This window comes from Camelina sativa, chromosome 12, assembly GCF_030686135.1.
Source record: "Camelina sativa cultivar CO46 ecotype springtype chromosome 12, ASM3068613v1".
Lineage (NCBI taxonomy): Eukaryota > Viridiplantae > Streptophyta > Magnoliopsida > Brassicales > Brassicaceae > Camelina > Camelina sativa.
The window spans coordinates 17160851-17179335 of NC_141891.1; the positions used below are offsets into that span (position 1 = coordinate 17160851).

Below are 18485 nucleotides of genomic sequence, written 5' to 3' on the forward strand. Positions count from 1 at the left end.
GGGTATCGCGAAGGTATAAAAGCCTAAGTGGTTTCTATAGTGGTGGAAACCTCACCGATGGACCGGTCAAGGCCGTAAATGGGTTTTAGAACCTCGGCCGGGTCATTGGTGGTCGTTTCCAAGTGACGTCTCAGGGCCGTTCTGGGTATTTCCGGCCATAGAACGGTTCGGAGGCGTTATAAATACTGTCAGAAGCTGAAGTCAATTGCGGACCTCCTTGCTAACCTTGACTCTCCCGCTACTAATAAAGCTTTGATACCATATTAGTAATGGGCCTAATTCACTCCCAAAAGCTAGCTCAAGAGAGGAGGGTTGCCACACACCATCTATATTGCCTAAGAATCACAAACCCATCCGATGTGGGACTATATTCTAATACACCCCCTCACGATCAGGGCTGGACATCTGTAGCGTGACGTTTGTGGGACTGGACATCCACGATGTTGATGTATGAAATCAACAATATAAATAATACAAATATTATTGGGGATAAATCGGATCTGGTCCTTTTATTAACATAGAATTAAAGTGAGGGTTTACAGAAAATGCAATCAAAGTTCTAAGCGCAGTTAATACGAGAATAAATGCTCTTTCTCTCTGATTACCAATACTTCGGATCCCATGCTCTGACAATGACATTTGGTATTTATAGTGGGCTAGTGACCTAGGGCTCATATCTCTTCCATAAATGACGATTTTACCCCTGCGGCCAGATGGGCCAAATCCATGACTTCAGGCCCTAAAATCTTGAGAATCTCTTGTTTGGGCCTCTTTAGGTGTTGGGGTGAAGCCCATATCCAACAATGGTCCCCCCTAGTCCGATGAGCGATGGCTTTCTTGAGTTCGTCGGGTACAATTGTGTGTCTCTAGGTCCATCTTGCGAAAGGAATAGAAGATTTTAGGGGCTTGGCATGTTCTTGTTGAGTTTGAAACCATCCGGAAGGTTCCGAGATGAATAGTGCGTTGCGCACGTTTTTCAAGACATTCGGAGAGTTCCAGGATATAGTGCGTTGCGCACATTTTTCGAGACATTCAGAGAGTTTTGGGATGAATAGTGCATGGCGCACGTTTTTTGAGACATTCGGAGAGTTCCAGGATGAATAGTGCGTTACGCACGTTTTCCTAGGTGTGGTGGATTTTGAATGGGAGTTTTGAGGGTTCCATGTGTAGCCGTGTTCGTCGATCAGATCCCGTGGCTTCATGGTCACGTGTGAAGATGGTTGAAGGTACGGAGGTCTCGTCGTGATGATGGTCGTTGTGCGATGGCTTGTTGATTTGGAGACTTGTGAAACATTCAAGGCTTTGGCACGATAGAGCGGTGGCGCGCTGAGTTCGAAGGCGTGCCGATCTGGACCCTTCTTCTAGTTGGAGCCTTGGATTTTTTGAGCTTGTAACGAGTATTGGCGTGGAGCGGCTTGGTACAAAGCGTTGAGCGACTTGATACAAGGCGTGGAGCTTGATTCTGGGTGGAAACGACTTGATACGAGGCGCATAGCGACTTGATAAGAGGTGCAGAAATGCTTGATACGAGGTGCAGAGCTGCTTGATACGAGGCGCAGAACTGCTTGATACGAGGTACATAGCTGCTTGATACGGGGCACAGAGCTACTTGACACGAGGCGCAGAGCTGCTTGAGACAAGGCGCAGAGCTGCTTGATACGAGGTATGGAGTGGCTTGGTACCTATTAGCGCGTCGGCTCGTTCGATGGCGTTTCTGGCCTTGGGCGATGGTCCGAGAGGTGCGCAGTTCTTGGAGTGATGATGCATGTGCGCATTGACGTTAGGGCGTGTTCTTCCCAAATCTCAGGGGGCGCGCTAGTCATGGCGAGGAGATCATATAGGCGCGCTTCATATGGTGGCGCGTAAGAGCTTGGAGGTTACAAACTAGTCGTGGAAATCCGCGATTTGAGTGGTTGTTGCATGTACGTCATCGTGGCGTCAAGGCGTGCATACAAAATGGCACGATGATTTGGCTTGACGTGGTTAGGAGCATACGAGAACGTCGAGGCGTCGAGGCACACATACGAAACGACGAGATGACTTAGCTTGACGTGGCTAGGATCATACGAGGAAGTCGTGGTGTCGAGGAGCGCATACGAAACGGTTAGATGATTTTTGTGATTGCACCTAGACGTGAAGTCATGTCGTGAAGATGATATCCGCATTTACGCCTAGACGCGAAGCCATGGTGTGAAGATGATCTCGAGCCCTTCCCGGAGTTTTCTACTGGAGGCGCCGACAAGACTGCTCAAGAGTGACGCGTCGTATTATCGTTTATTGCTTTTGTTCTTTCTTTTTTTTTTGTATTGCAAACATGATTGCATCATGAACTTGGTTATTCGTACTCTTATTGCTGATTTAAGCGCAAAGGTTGATTATTGCCGATTTTTTTTTCTCTTTTTTTTTTTTTTTCTATCTTCATTACGATGAAGTTGCTTTTGAATTTTTATGTTAGTCATTGCGGGGCATGTTTTGTGGTGCAGGACATCTCCTGGCTTACCCTGGATATGTTATTTTCCATAACACTGAGAGTAGACAAGACGGACTTGTCATACTTGTTAGGTGCGGTCAGCGTGACCGGCTTACCCTGTGGATGCTGCAAGAGTTGCGAGAGTGTGCGAGTCGGGGTCTTCGACTTATTCACTCTGCTCCCTGCTAGCTTTTTGCGAGTCTAGGCTCGGCTTATAAATCATTACCAAAGCCGTGCAGAGGCCTGTAGCGGGTTGCGCAGAGGCATGTAGCGGGTCACGCGGAGACAGGTATTGGATCACGTGGAGGCGGTGCAAGATCTCAGATGTGGCATGGAGGTAGCAGATGACGCATGGGTCTTGTTGTGGTGGCGTGCTCGAGAATTGTCCCGGCGTCTTGGTTTGCGGCGCGAGGTTCCAGGCTGGCATCGTGGGCATGCTGATCGCGATGAGCTCGAGATTGCGACGAGACCAAGATCGTGGCAAGGTCGCTGTAATGACCCTCACCAAGAGTAAAAATCCCAAAATAAAAGATCAAGGGAATGGACCAGAAAAGGCTTGAAAAGAAAGAAGATGTAAAACAAAGAAGAACGACCAGAAGAAGTCCGAGGAAAAAGTCAGGAGTTGAAAAATGACCAAACCAAGACGGAGTGACCGGGAGTATGGCCAGGACCCTAAGGATGATCGAGGAGTCGAGAAAAATTAGCGAGGAGTCGAAAAAGGTTGCCGAGAAAACTTATCAAGAGGAACGTTAACGATTAACCAATGGACGGTAGGACCGATAGCCATTGACCGAACTATCAAAGAACTGGTCTGAATGCATCAAAGAATGCTGGAAGGAAACATCGAAGGTGTTAGGCAAAGGATGGAGTGTTTTGGGAAAAATTATTATTTTCTCAAAATTTCGGCCAATAAGAATCAAGATAAGTGGGAGATTAATTTTTTCAAGAAAGCTTAGTGGGATTAATGGGAAATTAATTCCCAAGGAAGAAGTGGTGTTTAAGGAGGCCAAGTCATGCAATTTTACACCAAGGAAAAGAAGTGGAGCAAATTAGGCCAAGTCATGCGACATTAAGAAAGGAGTTAGTGGGAGAATTAAAAATTCAAGAAGATTAAGGAAGTTAGTGGAAGATTAAGCTTAATCAAGGTGATTAAGGAAGAAGTGGTGTTAAGGTGGCCAAGTCTCACTAATTTCTACCAAGAAGACTTAAAGAGAAGAAGAGAACCACATTGAGCCAAGTTTCATCAATTTTGGCCAAGTAATTCAAGGGAGAAGATGTGGGTAACATGGAGCCAAGTCACCCCTTTGCCTTATAAAATTTTGTGGAGATTAGAAGACATGCACTAATAGAAGAGAAGGCATGCACTAATAAGGAGGAGTTTTATGCACTAATAGAGAAGGATTAGGAGGCTAATTGGCGAGCTTTGATTGGAAGGAGAAGCACTTGTCGCATAAACAAGAAAAGGAGAAGACACATGTCGATTTGCACTAAGGAAAGGAAGAGGATTCGAGCATTATAAATAGAGGAATGGAGACTCATTACCAAAAGTTTCTCACATTTCTCTCAACACTCAAACGCATAAAGCTATGCTTTCTCTCAAAGACAAGAGAGGAACAAGAGAGATCACCGAGAGAGAGAGATCATCGAGTAAAAGGAGGAGTTGCCGTCGAATTATTTATAGAAGAAGGAGCGGAGCTGTTAGCTGGTGATCATCGAGAAAACACGGTGTTAGTGTTGATATCAGGCTGTCGAAGAGAAGGGAGTCTCTGTCGAAGAGGCCGTTGAGAGAGAGACGCGGTTGGACTGAGTAAGTCGAGAACGGGAACGGTTGAAGGAGTGGAGGATTGTCAAGCGAGGACCGTCTGATCGTGTGGTGCCGTGAGTCTGTGCAGTCATCGTCGATACGCGAAAGGTGAGTCTGAGGTAGTGTATGTTGGATGGATGCATGTAGCTTTGGTTGAAATTGATTGCATGCCGAGTAGGATTCATTTCAGTGAAAGGTGTAGGAACACATCTAACTTGAATCCCCATGCATGTTGCGTTTTAAGTAAATTTGGGACTTAAAACTTGGTTAGAGTTGCATGCTAAAAAGAGTTGGTTTAACTTGAATATTTTCTTGTTAAAATCCGGTTGCATGCGTGATAAACGATTAAATAATTTGCATTGTTTTGCATAATTTTAATCGAGGTTAGAACATGCACAAATAAACCTAAGGATTTAAATGAGTAAATCGGTTAGGCTGCATGTTAATTTGGACTTAAGATTTAAATGGGTAAATCTTAAATGGTTGCATGTGTAATAGGACTTGTAGCATAATTTCGCTCAAGTGGCTTATATTGTTTGCATGCCGGTAGAATAATCTTAAGTTGCTTGATTTATATTCTTGCTTCTTGTTGATTATTGCATGTTGTATTCTTGCTTGATTTCATGCTAACGTGCTTGATTTATCAGTGCTTGAATATTGGGGTTATGTGTTTTATTTTAGCTTAGTCTCTTGAATTCGTTTCTTGAGTCTTAAGCTAGAGAAGTGTGACGATATTTCTGTTTCCAAAAGTGTATGTCGCGCGTGAGTTCCCAACGACCACTCGCGCGAGGACATTGTCACGGCTGGCTAGCTACTAGCGTGACCGCTACATGACGATGTAGCTAAAGATGGGATCATGCCGGAGAACTTTGTGGTCTCGGCATGGAGAAGGAGATGGAACGGAACAGATTATCGAAGGGCCCTAGGTGTAGAGAGTCTAGAGTAATCAAGTGTCTCTTGTTTATGGCTAGGCGTCTTTGCATGTTGCGTGTGGCGAGGTGAAAAGAGTCTGGGATATGTCAAGCGTTCCTTGTCGTATCCTAGATGTCTTGTTTGGTTGTTCGCTTAAGGAGTTTAGGGTAGTTCAAGTATTCCTTGTTTATCCTTGTTGTCCTTGCGAGTTGTGCATAGATGAAGAGTCTAAAGTGAGCTTTAGTCGTTCTATGTTGCGTATAGAGAGTTAGAGCGTTGAGTCGAGTCACGTTGATCTAACCTCTCTTGGTTGATGGTAATTTTATTTGCTTCCGCTATCGCTTTCGGCTGTGTTGCTTTGATTACTTGCTTGTTTTCTTTGCTTGCCGGGGTAGTCGGGTTGGGGAAGTAGAATCCTGTTTAGGATGAAGGGGTACCCAGACTCACTGAGTAATCTTAGATTACTCATGTCTCCGTTGTTGTTGTTTTGCAGGGAAGCCTAAGTGAGTCTAGAGCCGGAGCAAACTTTAGGGTACCGGATAGGGTTTTCATGTGTTCCTTGTAAAACCCTATAATTTCACAAATGGTTATGTATATATTTTCCCGACTATCTAAATATATATTGCTTTAATAATTTGTTTGTGATGAATTATTTTACTAAAGTAATATATATACGGTTTTCAGGAAAACATGGCAAGTTGCAAATGATACTCGGCCTTGTCCGGGCTAACACAACGCACCAGGCCGCGAGGGTTGAAAAGCCTAAGTAACCTCGGTTGCGGGTGGAATTGTGCTAGGGAGGATCGGTCGGGAAGTCTGCAGCTTCCGTCCCTCGGCCGGACCACCTCGGCGCAATTCTGCATGTGGCGTTCCGTGGCTGTCCGATGGCCTTCGTGGTCCTAGGACGGTTCGGGGGCGTTACAACGGTGGTATCAGAGCGGTGTTTTCGAACCCGCGAGCACTTGTGCATTTCAAAGTTTTGTCGAGTAATGTGTCGCAAGAACATAGAAATTTTATCCGGTGGTTTGCTTGTCTAGGTTGAACCTTAAAACGAACTAAGCATCTGACCTTGTTTCTTGTGGGTTTTTAGATGTATTCAGGTGATTCAGGTTGCGGGGATGGTTCAGGAGATGAGGGGCCGAGACATGAGGGCTGTGGACATCATAACGGGTTCTTGTCAACGGAATCAGAAAGCGGCCAATGGCTATATGATTCAAGTAATGAGAGTGAGGACGGTGTATTTGATGCCGACGACACCAATTGGTCTGTCGAGACCGATCCGTCCGAGTGTTTGGAGGAAACGGAGGAGTTGGAAGTTAATCAGGATGACCAGACAATAGTATTGGAGATTGGCGAGCCAAGTCGACTTCAAGTACGAATGGACGCGCAAGGGAAGTTTGAAACTATCCCTGTGGGAGATCATGGAGAGGCGGAGGTGGAACTAGCCGACAGATTGCAAAAGTTATTATTGGATCTTGTGGAGGACCAAGGCGAGGATGTCAGTCCCGAAAACTTTATAAGGGAGTACCCGGAGGCGATTGATAAGATTCTAAATTTCTTGACGGACGTGTATGTGCCGGAGGAAGAAGGAGCTGCAAGCGGTACAGGAGTGGTACCCGAGGCCGGAGGTCCGAGTGGTGAACAACCAGCGGAAGAGAAAGCAGAGACGGGTAGCAGAATTGTATTGGTGTTGGACGAGATGCGCTCACCGGAGAGGGGGAAAGAAGACGATGGTGAAGTTGAGGTACCGGGAATCAAGGAGGATTATGAGTTTGGAGAACCAACGGCGAGAAGGGGTAAAGTTGTGGAAGTGATTGACTTAGTGTCAAGTGATGATGAACGAATCCCAACTTTTGTGGTGGAGACAAGAGACGAGCAGGACCCGATACCAAGTGATCGAGAGCAAGAAGCTGATACGAGTACGGAGTTTATGGAGGACGAGAGATTGAGACGTAGTGCAAGACGGGTAGTAAGAGGACAAGGAGAACCAAGTCAAGTTGCGAACGATCAAGGAGATCAAGACCAAGTAGTACCAGACCCTATAGTGTCGAACCAGATAGCGCTGAGGCGTGATAGCCCTAGTCGAGCTGTGCCATTACAAATGGTATTACCGGAGGAAGAGGAGGAACCAATGGACCGGGATTTGGAGAAGCTCGCTAAGATGTATGAGTTAAGAAGGCAGAACCGGGAACAACTAAGGATGGAGATGGGAGAAGGTAGTTCAAGTTTGAAGAGAACAAGAGAGTACTACCAAGAGCTGCAGGCGAAAGGGGAGTTGGAGATGCACTCCGTGACCTTTCAACCGAGAGGCAGGCTGAGGGTGAGAGCCACTGCTCGTAAAAGAGTAGTCTATCCGAATCAAGTTCACATGAGAAATACGCCTTATTGCAAACTGTGCGAAGGCATCGGGCATTGGACGAAGAACTGTTGGAGACCGGCGTTAAGATGCATATGCGACCCAACGGACCAAGATTGTGAGTGGTGCGGACTGCGAGGGCACTTTGCTTATCGTTGCCCAAACCCAGACCGAATGAGATATTGGAGGAGATGTGAGGCGTGCGGAGAACCAGGGCACCCGAACAACCGTTGCTGGAGGACAAGACCGCAACACTTTCCGGACCTGGAAGATATGGTGTGTACCGTATGTGGTGGAAGAGGACACTATGTCCATGAATGTCCGTATCGGATGGTACGAGAGAGAATAAGCCCAGTCGGTCGATGGGAAGAGACGAGAGAGAATCCGTTAAGGCAAGCTGAACGAGTGGAAGAGAACCCGATGAACCAAGCTAGAACCTCGACGTCTGCTGCCTCTACCTCAACCGAGTCTCCCGCTGAACCGCCACCTGATGAGCCAGTTAGCGAGTGCGTATGCTTTTGCGAAGCATGTACTAGGCTCAGGAACCCGTAGAACTCTTGGGGGGTAAGGGAAGGTTGTTTTCTTTTTGGGCGTAAGTGTGAGGGTTGGATAATTTTCTTGTTGTGTACCTAGAACTAACCTTGTTGTGTTGTCTAGGATCCGAACCCTTAGAAATATCGGCTAGGTTGGTGTAGAACTCGTGTAGCTTTTCCATCGGTTTGTAAAAGTACCTTATGTTCTCTAGCCGTATTTCTCGAAGTACTATTTAACTGCTTGCTAATCCTTGCATGTTTTATTACTTGCTGTGATTGTGCTTGAGTTTTATAGGTTTGCATAGATAATTATATTGCATAATTACCTTGCATTATTTAACGCGATCGACGAAGATTCACATAAGTCACCACAAAGCGCGATCAGACAAGAAGCTCAAGAAAGAACAAGAGAGTTCGACTAAGATAGAACAGTCAGTTCAGATTGTTAACTAAAAGAAGGAAGAGTGAAAAAAAAAAAGGAGAAAGGGATGATAAAGAAGGTTGAGGCAAACTCAAAGAAACCAGAAGAATAGTGCAAATCAATCGACAGCGGCAAACGTGCAGAGAGTGTCAAAGTAAACATGACCAAGAATGTGCAAGAGGAGGAGGACAAAGAGGGTGCAAGAAAATAATGAACAACAACGGCAAAGCCCTAATATGCTTAAGAGGCAAAAACCAGTCGAAAAAAAAAAAAAAAAAGATAGGAGAGAAAATCCTAAGGCGTGTAAGGATGAAGAGGTAGGCGAATTGAAGGAGCATCGTAATGAGGCCAATTCAAGTTCTACATTGAAGTGTATCAAGGAGAAATGAGTTAAGCTATGAACGGAAGGAAGAGAGAAGAGTCCGGAACAAGCTGAAGAAAGAGAAGCATTGACTCAAGGAAGTTTATGGTGACCAAGCAATGGTACAACAAAGCAAGAGTCTCAATGTGTGGAGAACCATAAATATGAGGAGGAGCTAAGTATATGCTGGAGATGCAGAGGTTTTCCAAGAAGCAACTGCAAGCAAGGTCCGAGTGTTTTAAGTTAAAACGGTGGTATGAATGTGGAGTTCAATGTTGGAGACAAAACGGCCAAAGGAAGGAGGATTTCGGCAGAGATATAAGCACGATAGTGATTATAAGGCAACGACATCTGTGCCAGGAGTATAACCGGCACCAGAAGGAGAATGAGAAGTGAGAATTCGGGGACGAATTCTTATAAGGGGAGGAGAATGTAATGACCCTCACCAAGAGTAAAAATCCCAAAATAAAAGATCAAGGGAATGGACCAGAAAAGGCTTGAAAAGAAAGAAGATGTAAAACAAAGAAGAACGACCAGAAGAAGTCCGAGGAAAAAGTCAGGAGTTGAAAAATGACCAAACCAAGACGGAGTGACCGGGAGTATGGCCAGGACCCTAAGGATGATCGAGGAGTCGAGAAAAATTAGCGAGGAGTCGAAAAAGGTTGCCGAGAAAACTTATCAAGAGGATCGTTAACGATTAACCAATGGACGGGAGGACCGATAGCCATTGACCGAACTATCAAAGAACTGGTCTGAATGCATCAAAGAATGCCGGAAGGAAACATCGAAGGTGTTAGGCAAAGGATGGAGTGTTTTGGGAAAAATTATTATTTTCTCAAAATTTCGGCCAATAAGAATCAAGATAAGTGGGAGATTAATTTTTTCAAGAAAGCTTAGTGGGATTAATGGGAAATTAATTCCCAAGGAAGAAGTGGTGTTTAAGGAGGCCAAGTCATGCAATTTTACACCAAGGAAAAGAAGTGGAGCAAATTAGGCCAAGTCATGCGACATTAAGAAAGGAGTTAGTGGGAGAATTAAAAATTCAAGAAGATTAAGGAAGTTAGTGGAAGATTAAGCTTAATCAAGGTGATTAAGGAAGAAGTGGTGTTAAGGTGGCCAAGTCTCACTAATTTCTACCAAGAAGACTTAAAGAGAAGAAGAGAACCACATTGAGCCAAGTTTCATCAATTTTGGCCAAGTAATTCAAGGGAGAAGATGTGGGTAACATGGAGCCAAGTCACCCCTTTGCCTTATAAAATTTTGTGGAGATTAGAAGACATGCACTAATAGAAGAGAAGGCATGCACTAATAAGGAGGAGTTTTATGCACTAATAGAGAAGGATTAGGAGGCTAATTGGCGAGCTTTGATTGGAAGGAGAAGCACTTGTCGCATAAACAAGAAAAGGAGAAGACACATGTCGATTTGCACTAAGGAAAGGAAGAGGATTCGAGCATTATAAATAGAGGAATGGAGACTCATTACCAAAAGTTTCTCACATTTCTCTCAACACTCAAACGCATAAAGCTATGCTTTCTCTCAAAGACAAGAGAGGAACAAGAGAGATCACCGAGAGAGAGAGATCATCGAGTAAAAGGAGGAGTTGCCGTCGAATTATTTATAGAAGAAGGAGCGGAGCTGTTAGCTGGTGATCATCGAGAAAACACAGTGTTAGTGTTGATATCAGGCTGTCGAAGAGAAGGGAGTCTCTGTCGAAGAGGCCGTTGAGAGAGAGACGCGGTTGGACTGAGTAAGTCGAGAACGGGAACGGTTGAAGGAGTGGAGGATTGTCAAGCGAGGACCGTCTGATCGTGTGGTGCCGTGAGTCTGTGCAGTCATCGTCGATACGCGAAAGGTGAGTCTGAGGTAGTGTATGTTGGATGGATGCATGTAGCTTTGGTTGAAATTGATTGCATGCCGAGTAGGATTCATTTCAGTGAAAGGTGTAGGAACACATCTAACTTGAATCCCCATGCATGTTGCGTTTTAAGTAAATTTGGGACTTAAAACTTGGTTAGAGTTGCATGCTAAAAAGAGTTGGTTTAACTTGAATATTTTCTTGTTAAAATCCGGTTGCATGCGTGATAAACGATTAAATAATTTGCATTGTTTTGCATAATTTTAATCGAGGTTAGAACATGCACAAATAAACCTAAGGATTTAAATGAGTAAATCGGTTAGGCTGCATGTTAATTTGGACTTAAGATTTAAATGGGTAAATCTTAAATGGTTGCATGTGTAATAGGACTTGTAGCATAATTTCGCTCAAGTGGCTTATATTGTTTGCATGCCGGTAGAATAATCTTAAGTTGCTTGATTTATATTCTTGCTTCTTGTTGATTATTGCATGTTGTATTCTTGCTTGATTTCATGCTAACGTGCTTGATTTATCAGTGCTTGAATATTGGGGTTATGTGTTTTATTTTAGCTTAGTCTCTTGAATTCGTTTCTTGAGTCTTAAGCTAGAGAAGTGTGACGATATTTCTGTTTCCAAAAGTGTATGTCGCGCGTGAGTTCCCGACGACCACTCGCGCGAGGACATTGTCACGGCTGGCTAGCTACTAGCGTGACCGCTACATGACGATGTAGCTAAAGGTGGGATCATGCCGGAGAACTTTGTGGTCTCGGCATGGAGAAGGAGATGGAACGGAACAGATTATCGAAGGGCCCTAGGTGTAGAGAGTCTAGAGTAATCAAGTGTCTCTTGTTTATGGCTAGGCGTCTTTGCATGTTGCGTGTGGCGAGGTGAAAAGAGTCTGGGATATGTCAAGCGTTCCTTGTCGTATCCTAGATGTCTTGTTTGGTTGTTCGCTTAAGGAGTTTAGGGTAGTTCAAGTATTCCTTGTTTATCCTATTTGTCCTTGCGAGTTGTGCATAGATGAAGAGTCTAAAGTGAGCTTTAGTCGTTCTATGTTGCGTATAGAGAGTTAGAGCGTTGAGTCGAGTCACGTTGATCTAACCTCTCTTGGTTGATGGTAATTTTATTTGCTTCCGCTATCGCTTTCGGCTGTGTTGCTTTGATTACTTGCTTGTTTTCTTTGCTTGCCGGGGTAGTCGGGTTGGGGAAGTAGAATCCTGTTTAGGATGAAGGGGTACCCAGACTCACTGAGTAATCTTAGATTACTCATGTCTCCGTTGTTGTGGTTTTGCAGGGAAGCCTAAGTGAGTCTAGAGCTGGAGCAAACTTTAGGGTACCGGATAGGGTTTTCATGTGTTCCTTGTAAAACCCTATAATTTCACAAAAGGTTATGTATATATTTTCCTGACTATCTAAATATATATTGCTTTAATAATTTGTTTGTGATGAATTATTTTACTAAAGTAATATATATACGGTTTTCAGGAAAACATGGCAAGTTGCAAATGATACTCGGCCTTGTCCGGGCTAACACAACGCACCAGGCCGCGAGGGTTGAAAAGCCTAAGTAACCTCGGTTGCGGGTGGGATTGTGCTAGGGAGGATCGGTCGGGAAGTCTGCAGCTTCCGTCCCTCGGCCGGACCACCTCGGCGCAATTCTGCATGTGGCGTTCCGTGGCTGTCCGATGGCCTTCGTGGTCCTAGGACGGTTCGGGGGCGTTACAGTCGCCATTACGGGATACATTGGCAAGGTCACCATTTATTGGATAGGTTGGCGAGGTTGAGATGCGTTGGCAAGGTCGCCGTTTACGGGATACGTTGGCAAGGTCTCCATTACGAGATACATTGGCGAGGTCACCGTTACGAGATACGTTGGCGATGTCGCCGTTTACAGGATACGTTGGCAAGGTCGGGATGCGTTGGCGAGGTTGCTGCTACGAGGTACGTTGGCGAGGTCGCCGTTTACGGGATACGTTGGCGAGGTCGAGATGCGTAGGCGAGGTCGCCGTTTACGGGATATGTTGGCGAGGTCGCCATTACGAGATATGTTGGCGAGGTCGCCACTACGAGATACGTTGGGCGAGTTTGCCGCTATGGGATACGCGGTGATTTCAGCGAGCTTACGGTCGTGTGTGATTGCTCGCATATGGGCGTGGTGGATACGAGGATATTGGTGTGATTGCTGGCTGCGAGTGACAAGTGCTCGGACTTTGGCGTGCTCGAGATCGTGGCGAGCTCGAGACTTGGCAAGCTCAAGAATTGGCATGCTCGAGATCGTGGGCGAGCTCGAGAGTTTGGCGAGCTCAAGAGTTGGCGAGCTCGAGAATTGGCGAGCTCGTGAATTGGCGTGCTTGGTACTTGATGTACTCGTCGTTTTGGGACGTGAAGTGATGTCGGCGGGTTCGCAGTGTGCGAGAACAGTGCATGGGACGCTGGAAGCTAGACGCAGTACACGGTACACAGTGCATGTTGATGGGTGTTGGGCGCGTGATGTGCGTCGATTGCATGTACGATGGTGTGAGATGGTTTGGGCGATGCACGTAGTGCCGATGGCTACACCATTGGTTGGAGCGACGCATGTTGCGCCTGCGGCTGCGCGATCGATTGGAGTGGCGCCTACGACCACTCGATCGGGGAGCGTAGCGCCTATGGCTCCGCAATTAACGAGCATAGCGCCTTTGACAGCGGCTTCTTCGGTTCTATTAGACCTTGAGGTTGGTTCGTCCTAGCACGGGTGTGCCCCCATATGGTCGGCCTAGGAGACGCAACATGTCGTGGGAGAGCGTGGCATGGAGGTGTCGACGCCTTCATTGCTGGAGAGATCAGCGTGAGACATGCTTCTTGGTTTTTCTGGAAACGCCTTGATTTTCAAATTCTATCTGTCACAAGAAAGGATTCCGTTCGGCCCCACGGTGGGCGCCAAATTGTTGATGTATGAAATTGACAATATAATAATACAAATATTATTGGGGATAAATCGGATCTGGTCCTTCAATTAACGTAGAATTGAAGTGAGGGTTTATAGAAAATGCAATCACAGTTCTAAGCGCAGTTAATATGAGAACAATTGCTCTTTTCTCTCTGATTGCCAAGATTTCGGATCCCGTGCTTTGACAATGACATCTTGTATTTATAGTGGGCCAGTTACCTAGGGCTCCTGTCTCTTCCGTAAATGACGATTTTGCCCCTGCGGCCAGATGGACCAAATCCATGACTTCAGGCTCTAAAATCTTGAGAATCTCTTGTAATATCTAAAACACGCTTGGTCCACAATTGGAATTGGGCCTAGGCTCTGATACCATATTAGTAATGGACCTAACTCACTTCCAAAAGCTAACTCAAGAAAGGAAGGTTGCCACACACCATATATATTGCCTGTGAATCACAAACCCATCCGATGTGGGACTATATTCTAATAATATGGAGGAGGAGACGAAGAGAAGGAACTTGTGAGATACATCCTTGCTAATTCTAGGTGTTTAAAAAGAGTTTCGATCTCCGTGAAATCAACATGTGATCTTGAAGATAAAAAGATGATGGTTATACAGAACGGATTAGTTAAAATCTATGCCGATGATTTCAAAAACTTCTAATCAGCTTCATGAGAATCTAATAATCCTGAATGATGATTATATAGAACGGATTAATTAATTGATTTTTTTCGTGAAATGAGCTCACAAAATTCATAATTAAATTCAAAAGTTCAAAAACATAACAAGTTTTATTTTTCTTAAGTTCTCAGTTAAATGTTTCGAGTGAATTATAGATTAATTATAGGGGTTTCGTGCACAACCAGAAAATAAATAATTGTTTCATTTTAGAAGACAAAGCATAACTATTTGTTAGAAGAAAAAAATTGATAGAGATGTAAATCTAAAATATCGAAATAATTTTCCACTATTAATATCATAGATATTTACATTATAGAAAGTTTAAAATATCACTGGACATAGTTATATGGTGGACAGGTTTGGACCAATATTAATATGAATTTAAAATATCTTTAACTAGATAATACATCATATGTAAATTATCATTTCACTATTTGTTAACCCATCAATATCATAATATTAGACATATCAAATTAAGTTTATTAAATTATAATTATGAAAAAGAAAAAAATTGTCTAGCGGTGTTCTGGGTTAAATCATAGTATTGTTATACACACAAACACATTATATATCGTTATTGTATTTTATTAAAATATTATAAAGGTATAAACAATTAACATACATGTAATTTTTGTGTTAAACTTACTTTATATACTGCTTATCTTATTATATAAACCTTGGTTCTCAAAGTTAGTAACTCACCAGATCGTGATATGTATTAATTTTAACGATCAAATATCAAAGTTAAAAACTCACCAGATCATGACATGTGTCAATTTTAACGATTAGAGATCAAAGTTAGTAACTTATCAGATCATGACACATGTCAATTTTAAAAAGTTAGTAACTCACCAGATCGTGACACGTGTTAATTTTAACAATCAGAGATCAAAGTTAAATACTCACCAGATGATGACACGTGCCAATTTTAACGACTAGAGATCAAAGTTAGTAATTCATCAGATCGTGACATGTCAATTTTAACGATCAAAAATCACAGTTTTCAAGCTTGGTAAAACAAAGCATAATATAATTATAATCTTATTATATTAAAAACAAAACAACTAAAATAAATATACTATGTACCATCCATATCAAAGTTTCACTATTACAAAGATTCTCAACCACTACATGGTAAAATAAATATACTATTTGCCATCCATATTTGGTTGTATAATTATACTATATAACCTAGCATTAAATTTTATGTTTTTGTTTGCACAAAAAAAATTATGTCTCTATAGTTAGCCAATTTTGGACACTGAGTACTGCAACAAGATTTGTGAAGGCACATGCGAAGAAAACGAAGATCATGGAGAACCGATTGGCATTCTTAGGAAAAAAGCTTGAACTAATCTTTTTATTATATTAAAAATATTATTATATAAAGTTGGGTTTTCAAATTAACCACATGTCAAAAATTATTATTTTTCAAAACAACTAATTAAAAAATAACATTAAATCTAAATAAAACTTACATGTTTATCTAAAAAAAAATTCTAAATCAAAAAGGAAAATTAACAAAACTAATATATTTTCCATTGTAAGCTACTTATGTTATACGTGTTTTCTCAATAAAATTTTGACATGTATAAAAAAAAAAATTAATTCACTAAGCATGTATATTATTATTAATAAATTATGTCAAAAGAATAAGTTGAGAATAATTAATAAAATTATCCCCCTCTCCAGGATATCATCGCCCTACTTTTGATTCGGGTAAAAAATAAGTTGAGAATTTATGATTCGAGAATATTTGAGACGAGGTCATAACTTATGTACAACTGGATATTTCTGAAGAGTAAATAGGTCGTTGATCCTTAACGTGATTATGACATATGTCATGTTTTGGATTGTATATAAAGTTTCTATTTTGTATATCTAAATTATCTAAGACTTATATATACCATCATGATTATAATTTTCAAATTTTTATTTTTATTATATTATATTAAATTTCTTCCAATTTCTCAATTTTATTGGGTTATTCATAAAATCATTGTAATTGAGTAGATAATTTTCACCAGTTGTTCATCCAATATATTTGGAGTAAAAAAAACTCCATGGTTAAAGAAATTATGTCACAAAACAATTTTAGTAATTATAAGAACTATAATTATGCCAAAATGAAAGTAAAGCAACATAAAATTTGTTTAATTTGTTTAGAAGACATTTTATAGGTGGTGATAAAGAGCATACTTTAACAATAAAATAATTTTGGGTGTAAGAACATATTTTTAATAGTAAAACATAGAGTAAAATTGTATGTGGTTACTTATTAGATGTTGCTTTGATGAATTTGTTGCATGTAAAATATTTTGTGAACAAGTTGTGAAACGTTTTTGAAATTTGACAATAATAATATTTGTAATGATGAATATTTGGCAAAAGTTTTAGTGGGATATAATTTAGCTTTAAATTATTATAATCATTGTTATAATATATTAATAATATAGAAATATAAATAAATGTATGAAGGTAAATACAAATATTCTCTAACTTAAATTATTTATATATTTAGTTTAGAAAAAAAAATTTCTTTATATATTTTTGAAAAATTGTTTTAGATTTAGGATTTATTTTTTTCAAATAATTATTAAACCCACAAATCGTGCGGGCCCTTATCTAGTGTCCATAATGATATATAACTTCGAAAAAAGAAAATAATTTTAGAAATTTAACTCTATAAGAATAAGAATGTTAAGAAATATTATAAACAAAGAAAAAAATAAGTTCAGGTTGCCATAAGGCACGTTATGAATTTTCAAAAATATACTAAAAACACTTGTTAATAAAACTGGCTAGGTTTATAAACTAAAAACTAAGTTATTAGCAAAACATGATCAAACAATCTTAGACGATCATTGAAGAAAAATATAAAAGGAGGTTTTTACCTCTACAAGAAAACTAGAACTCAAAATTTAATACCCTAAATTCCAAATTGTTCCCAATTCACCGAATAACTATTTTCACTTGCTTTAAATGCTTATGAAGGTAAAATCAAAAATGGTGAAATTGATGGGACAATAGTCTCTTATTCAGGAACGAAACAAAAACATAACAAAAGTGCTTGAGCGCAAAACAAATGTTAATTTAGATCTAGAACATGACAAAGGAATCCTGGGACAGATCATTAAAGATAAAGGAATATCTTACTTCTACAAGGATAGGCTCCCCTGAACTCAAGACAAGATAGAAGACTAATGTAAAGGATAGTTCTTTCTTCAACGGCTCATGAAGAAAGAAAACTTGTGAAGGTGATGGAGACGAATGTTCTGGAGGTCTTTGACCAAACCAAACGATGAATCAAGAAGAGGAACACATTGCACTTTCTTTCGGGTTCACAATGAGTAAGTACCAAGAAACCCCTCAATACCAAAATGTCGAGATCTTTTACTTCTTTAGTTGAGCTCATCCTCTTTACTTAACAAAGATGGGAATAAGATGCATGGGTTTCTTACTCTACTCGTTAAGGTGCTGATGCTGGTGCAGCATTCTCTCCTTCAGGCTCCTATGAGGTGTTCAAAATATAAGCAACCAAAAACAAATTAATTAAAGCAAATAACAATAATAATTGCCCAAATAAAAGACTTGATAAAACATGATTTCATATTTACTTACCTGAGCCAATGGCTTGTCACAGCTTATAGCAAACTTTCTCTCCCTGCTAAACTTGTGCATGCTTTCCAAAAGAACACGCTTGTTCTTGTAAACTTTTCCTTTCACCTTCATGAGCATGTCATGGTACACGTGTTTTTCCATCTTCTTGTTATAACATAACTTTTTTAGCAAGCGTTTTAACATTTTCAGCCTTCTCATTAAATTTTTCATTTTTCGATCCATCGCCTCCATTGTATTCTTACCTGAAAAGCCAATATAAAATACTTTCTAGATAATTCCCTTCATACATAATATTACAGTACTATCACATGGATCACCAAGCTAGATTAGTAGTCCAAAAGACTTCAATCAGTGGTACCGAGGACATACACTGGTCACTAAATTACCAAAACGAAAAGACCTACGACGAAAGACAAATTTGATACAACATTTTCATTCATACTTACTGTAACCACGGTGATGACACTTTCTCTTTGCACGAGAGCGTGAGTGGAAATTGATCGACACCATTTCTTATCCCCGTGACCTCCTATCCTCTTC

The 18485-nt window shown here is 41.3% G+C and overlaps 1 protein-coding gene across 1 annotated transcript; it reads right to left on the reverse strand.

Annotated features, from left to right (window-relative positions):
* Positions 1 to 17361: 17361 nt before the first annotated feature.
* On the reverse strand, positions 17362 to 18455 carry LOC104733608 (large ribosomal subunit protein eL19z). Its single transcript, XM_010453175.3, has 3 exons — positions 18392 to 18455; positions 17946 to 18187; positions 17362 to 17835 (listed from the first exon to the last, which is right to left on the reverse strand). Exons 1-3 carry the CDS (start codon positions 18453 to 18455, stop codon positions 17794 to 17796), a joined length of 348 nt encoding a protein of 115 aa, XP_010451477.1. The 3' UTR covers positions 17362 to 17793.
* Between the last annotated feature and the right edge of the window lie 30 nt (positions 18456 to 18485).

Bases quoted from the DNA above. Each gene is read 5' to 3' on its own strand.
- LOC104733608 (XM_010453175.3), bottom strand. From the start codon at position 18,455: ATGGTGTCGATCAATTTCCACTCACGCTCTCGTGCAAAGAGAAAGTGT. The intron at 18,188-18,391 runs GTAAGTATGAAT...TTGGCTTTTCAG, and splicing joins GTGTCATCACCGTGGTTACA to GTAAGAATACAATGGAGGCG. The intron at 17,836-17,945 runs GTAAGTAAATAT...AACACCTCATAG, and splicing joins GTGACAAGCCATTGGCTCAG to GAGCCTGAAGGAGAGAATGC.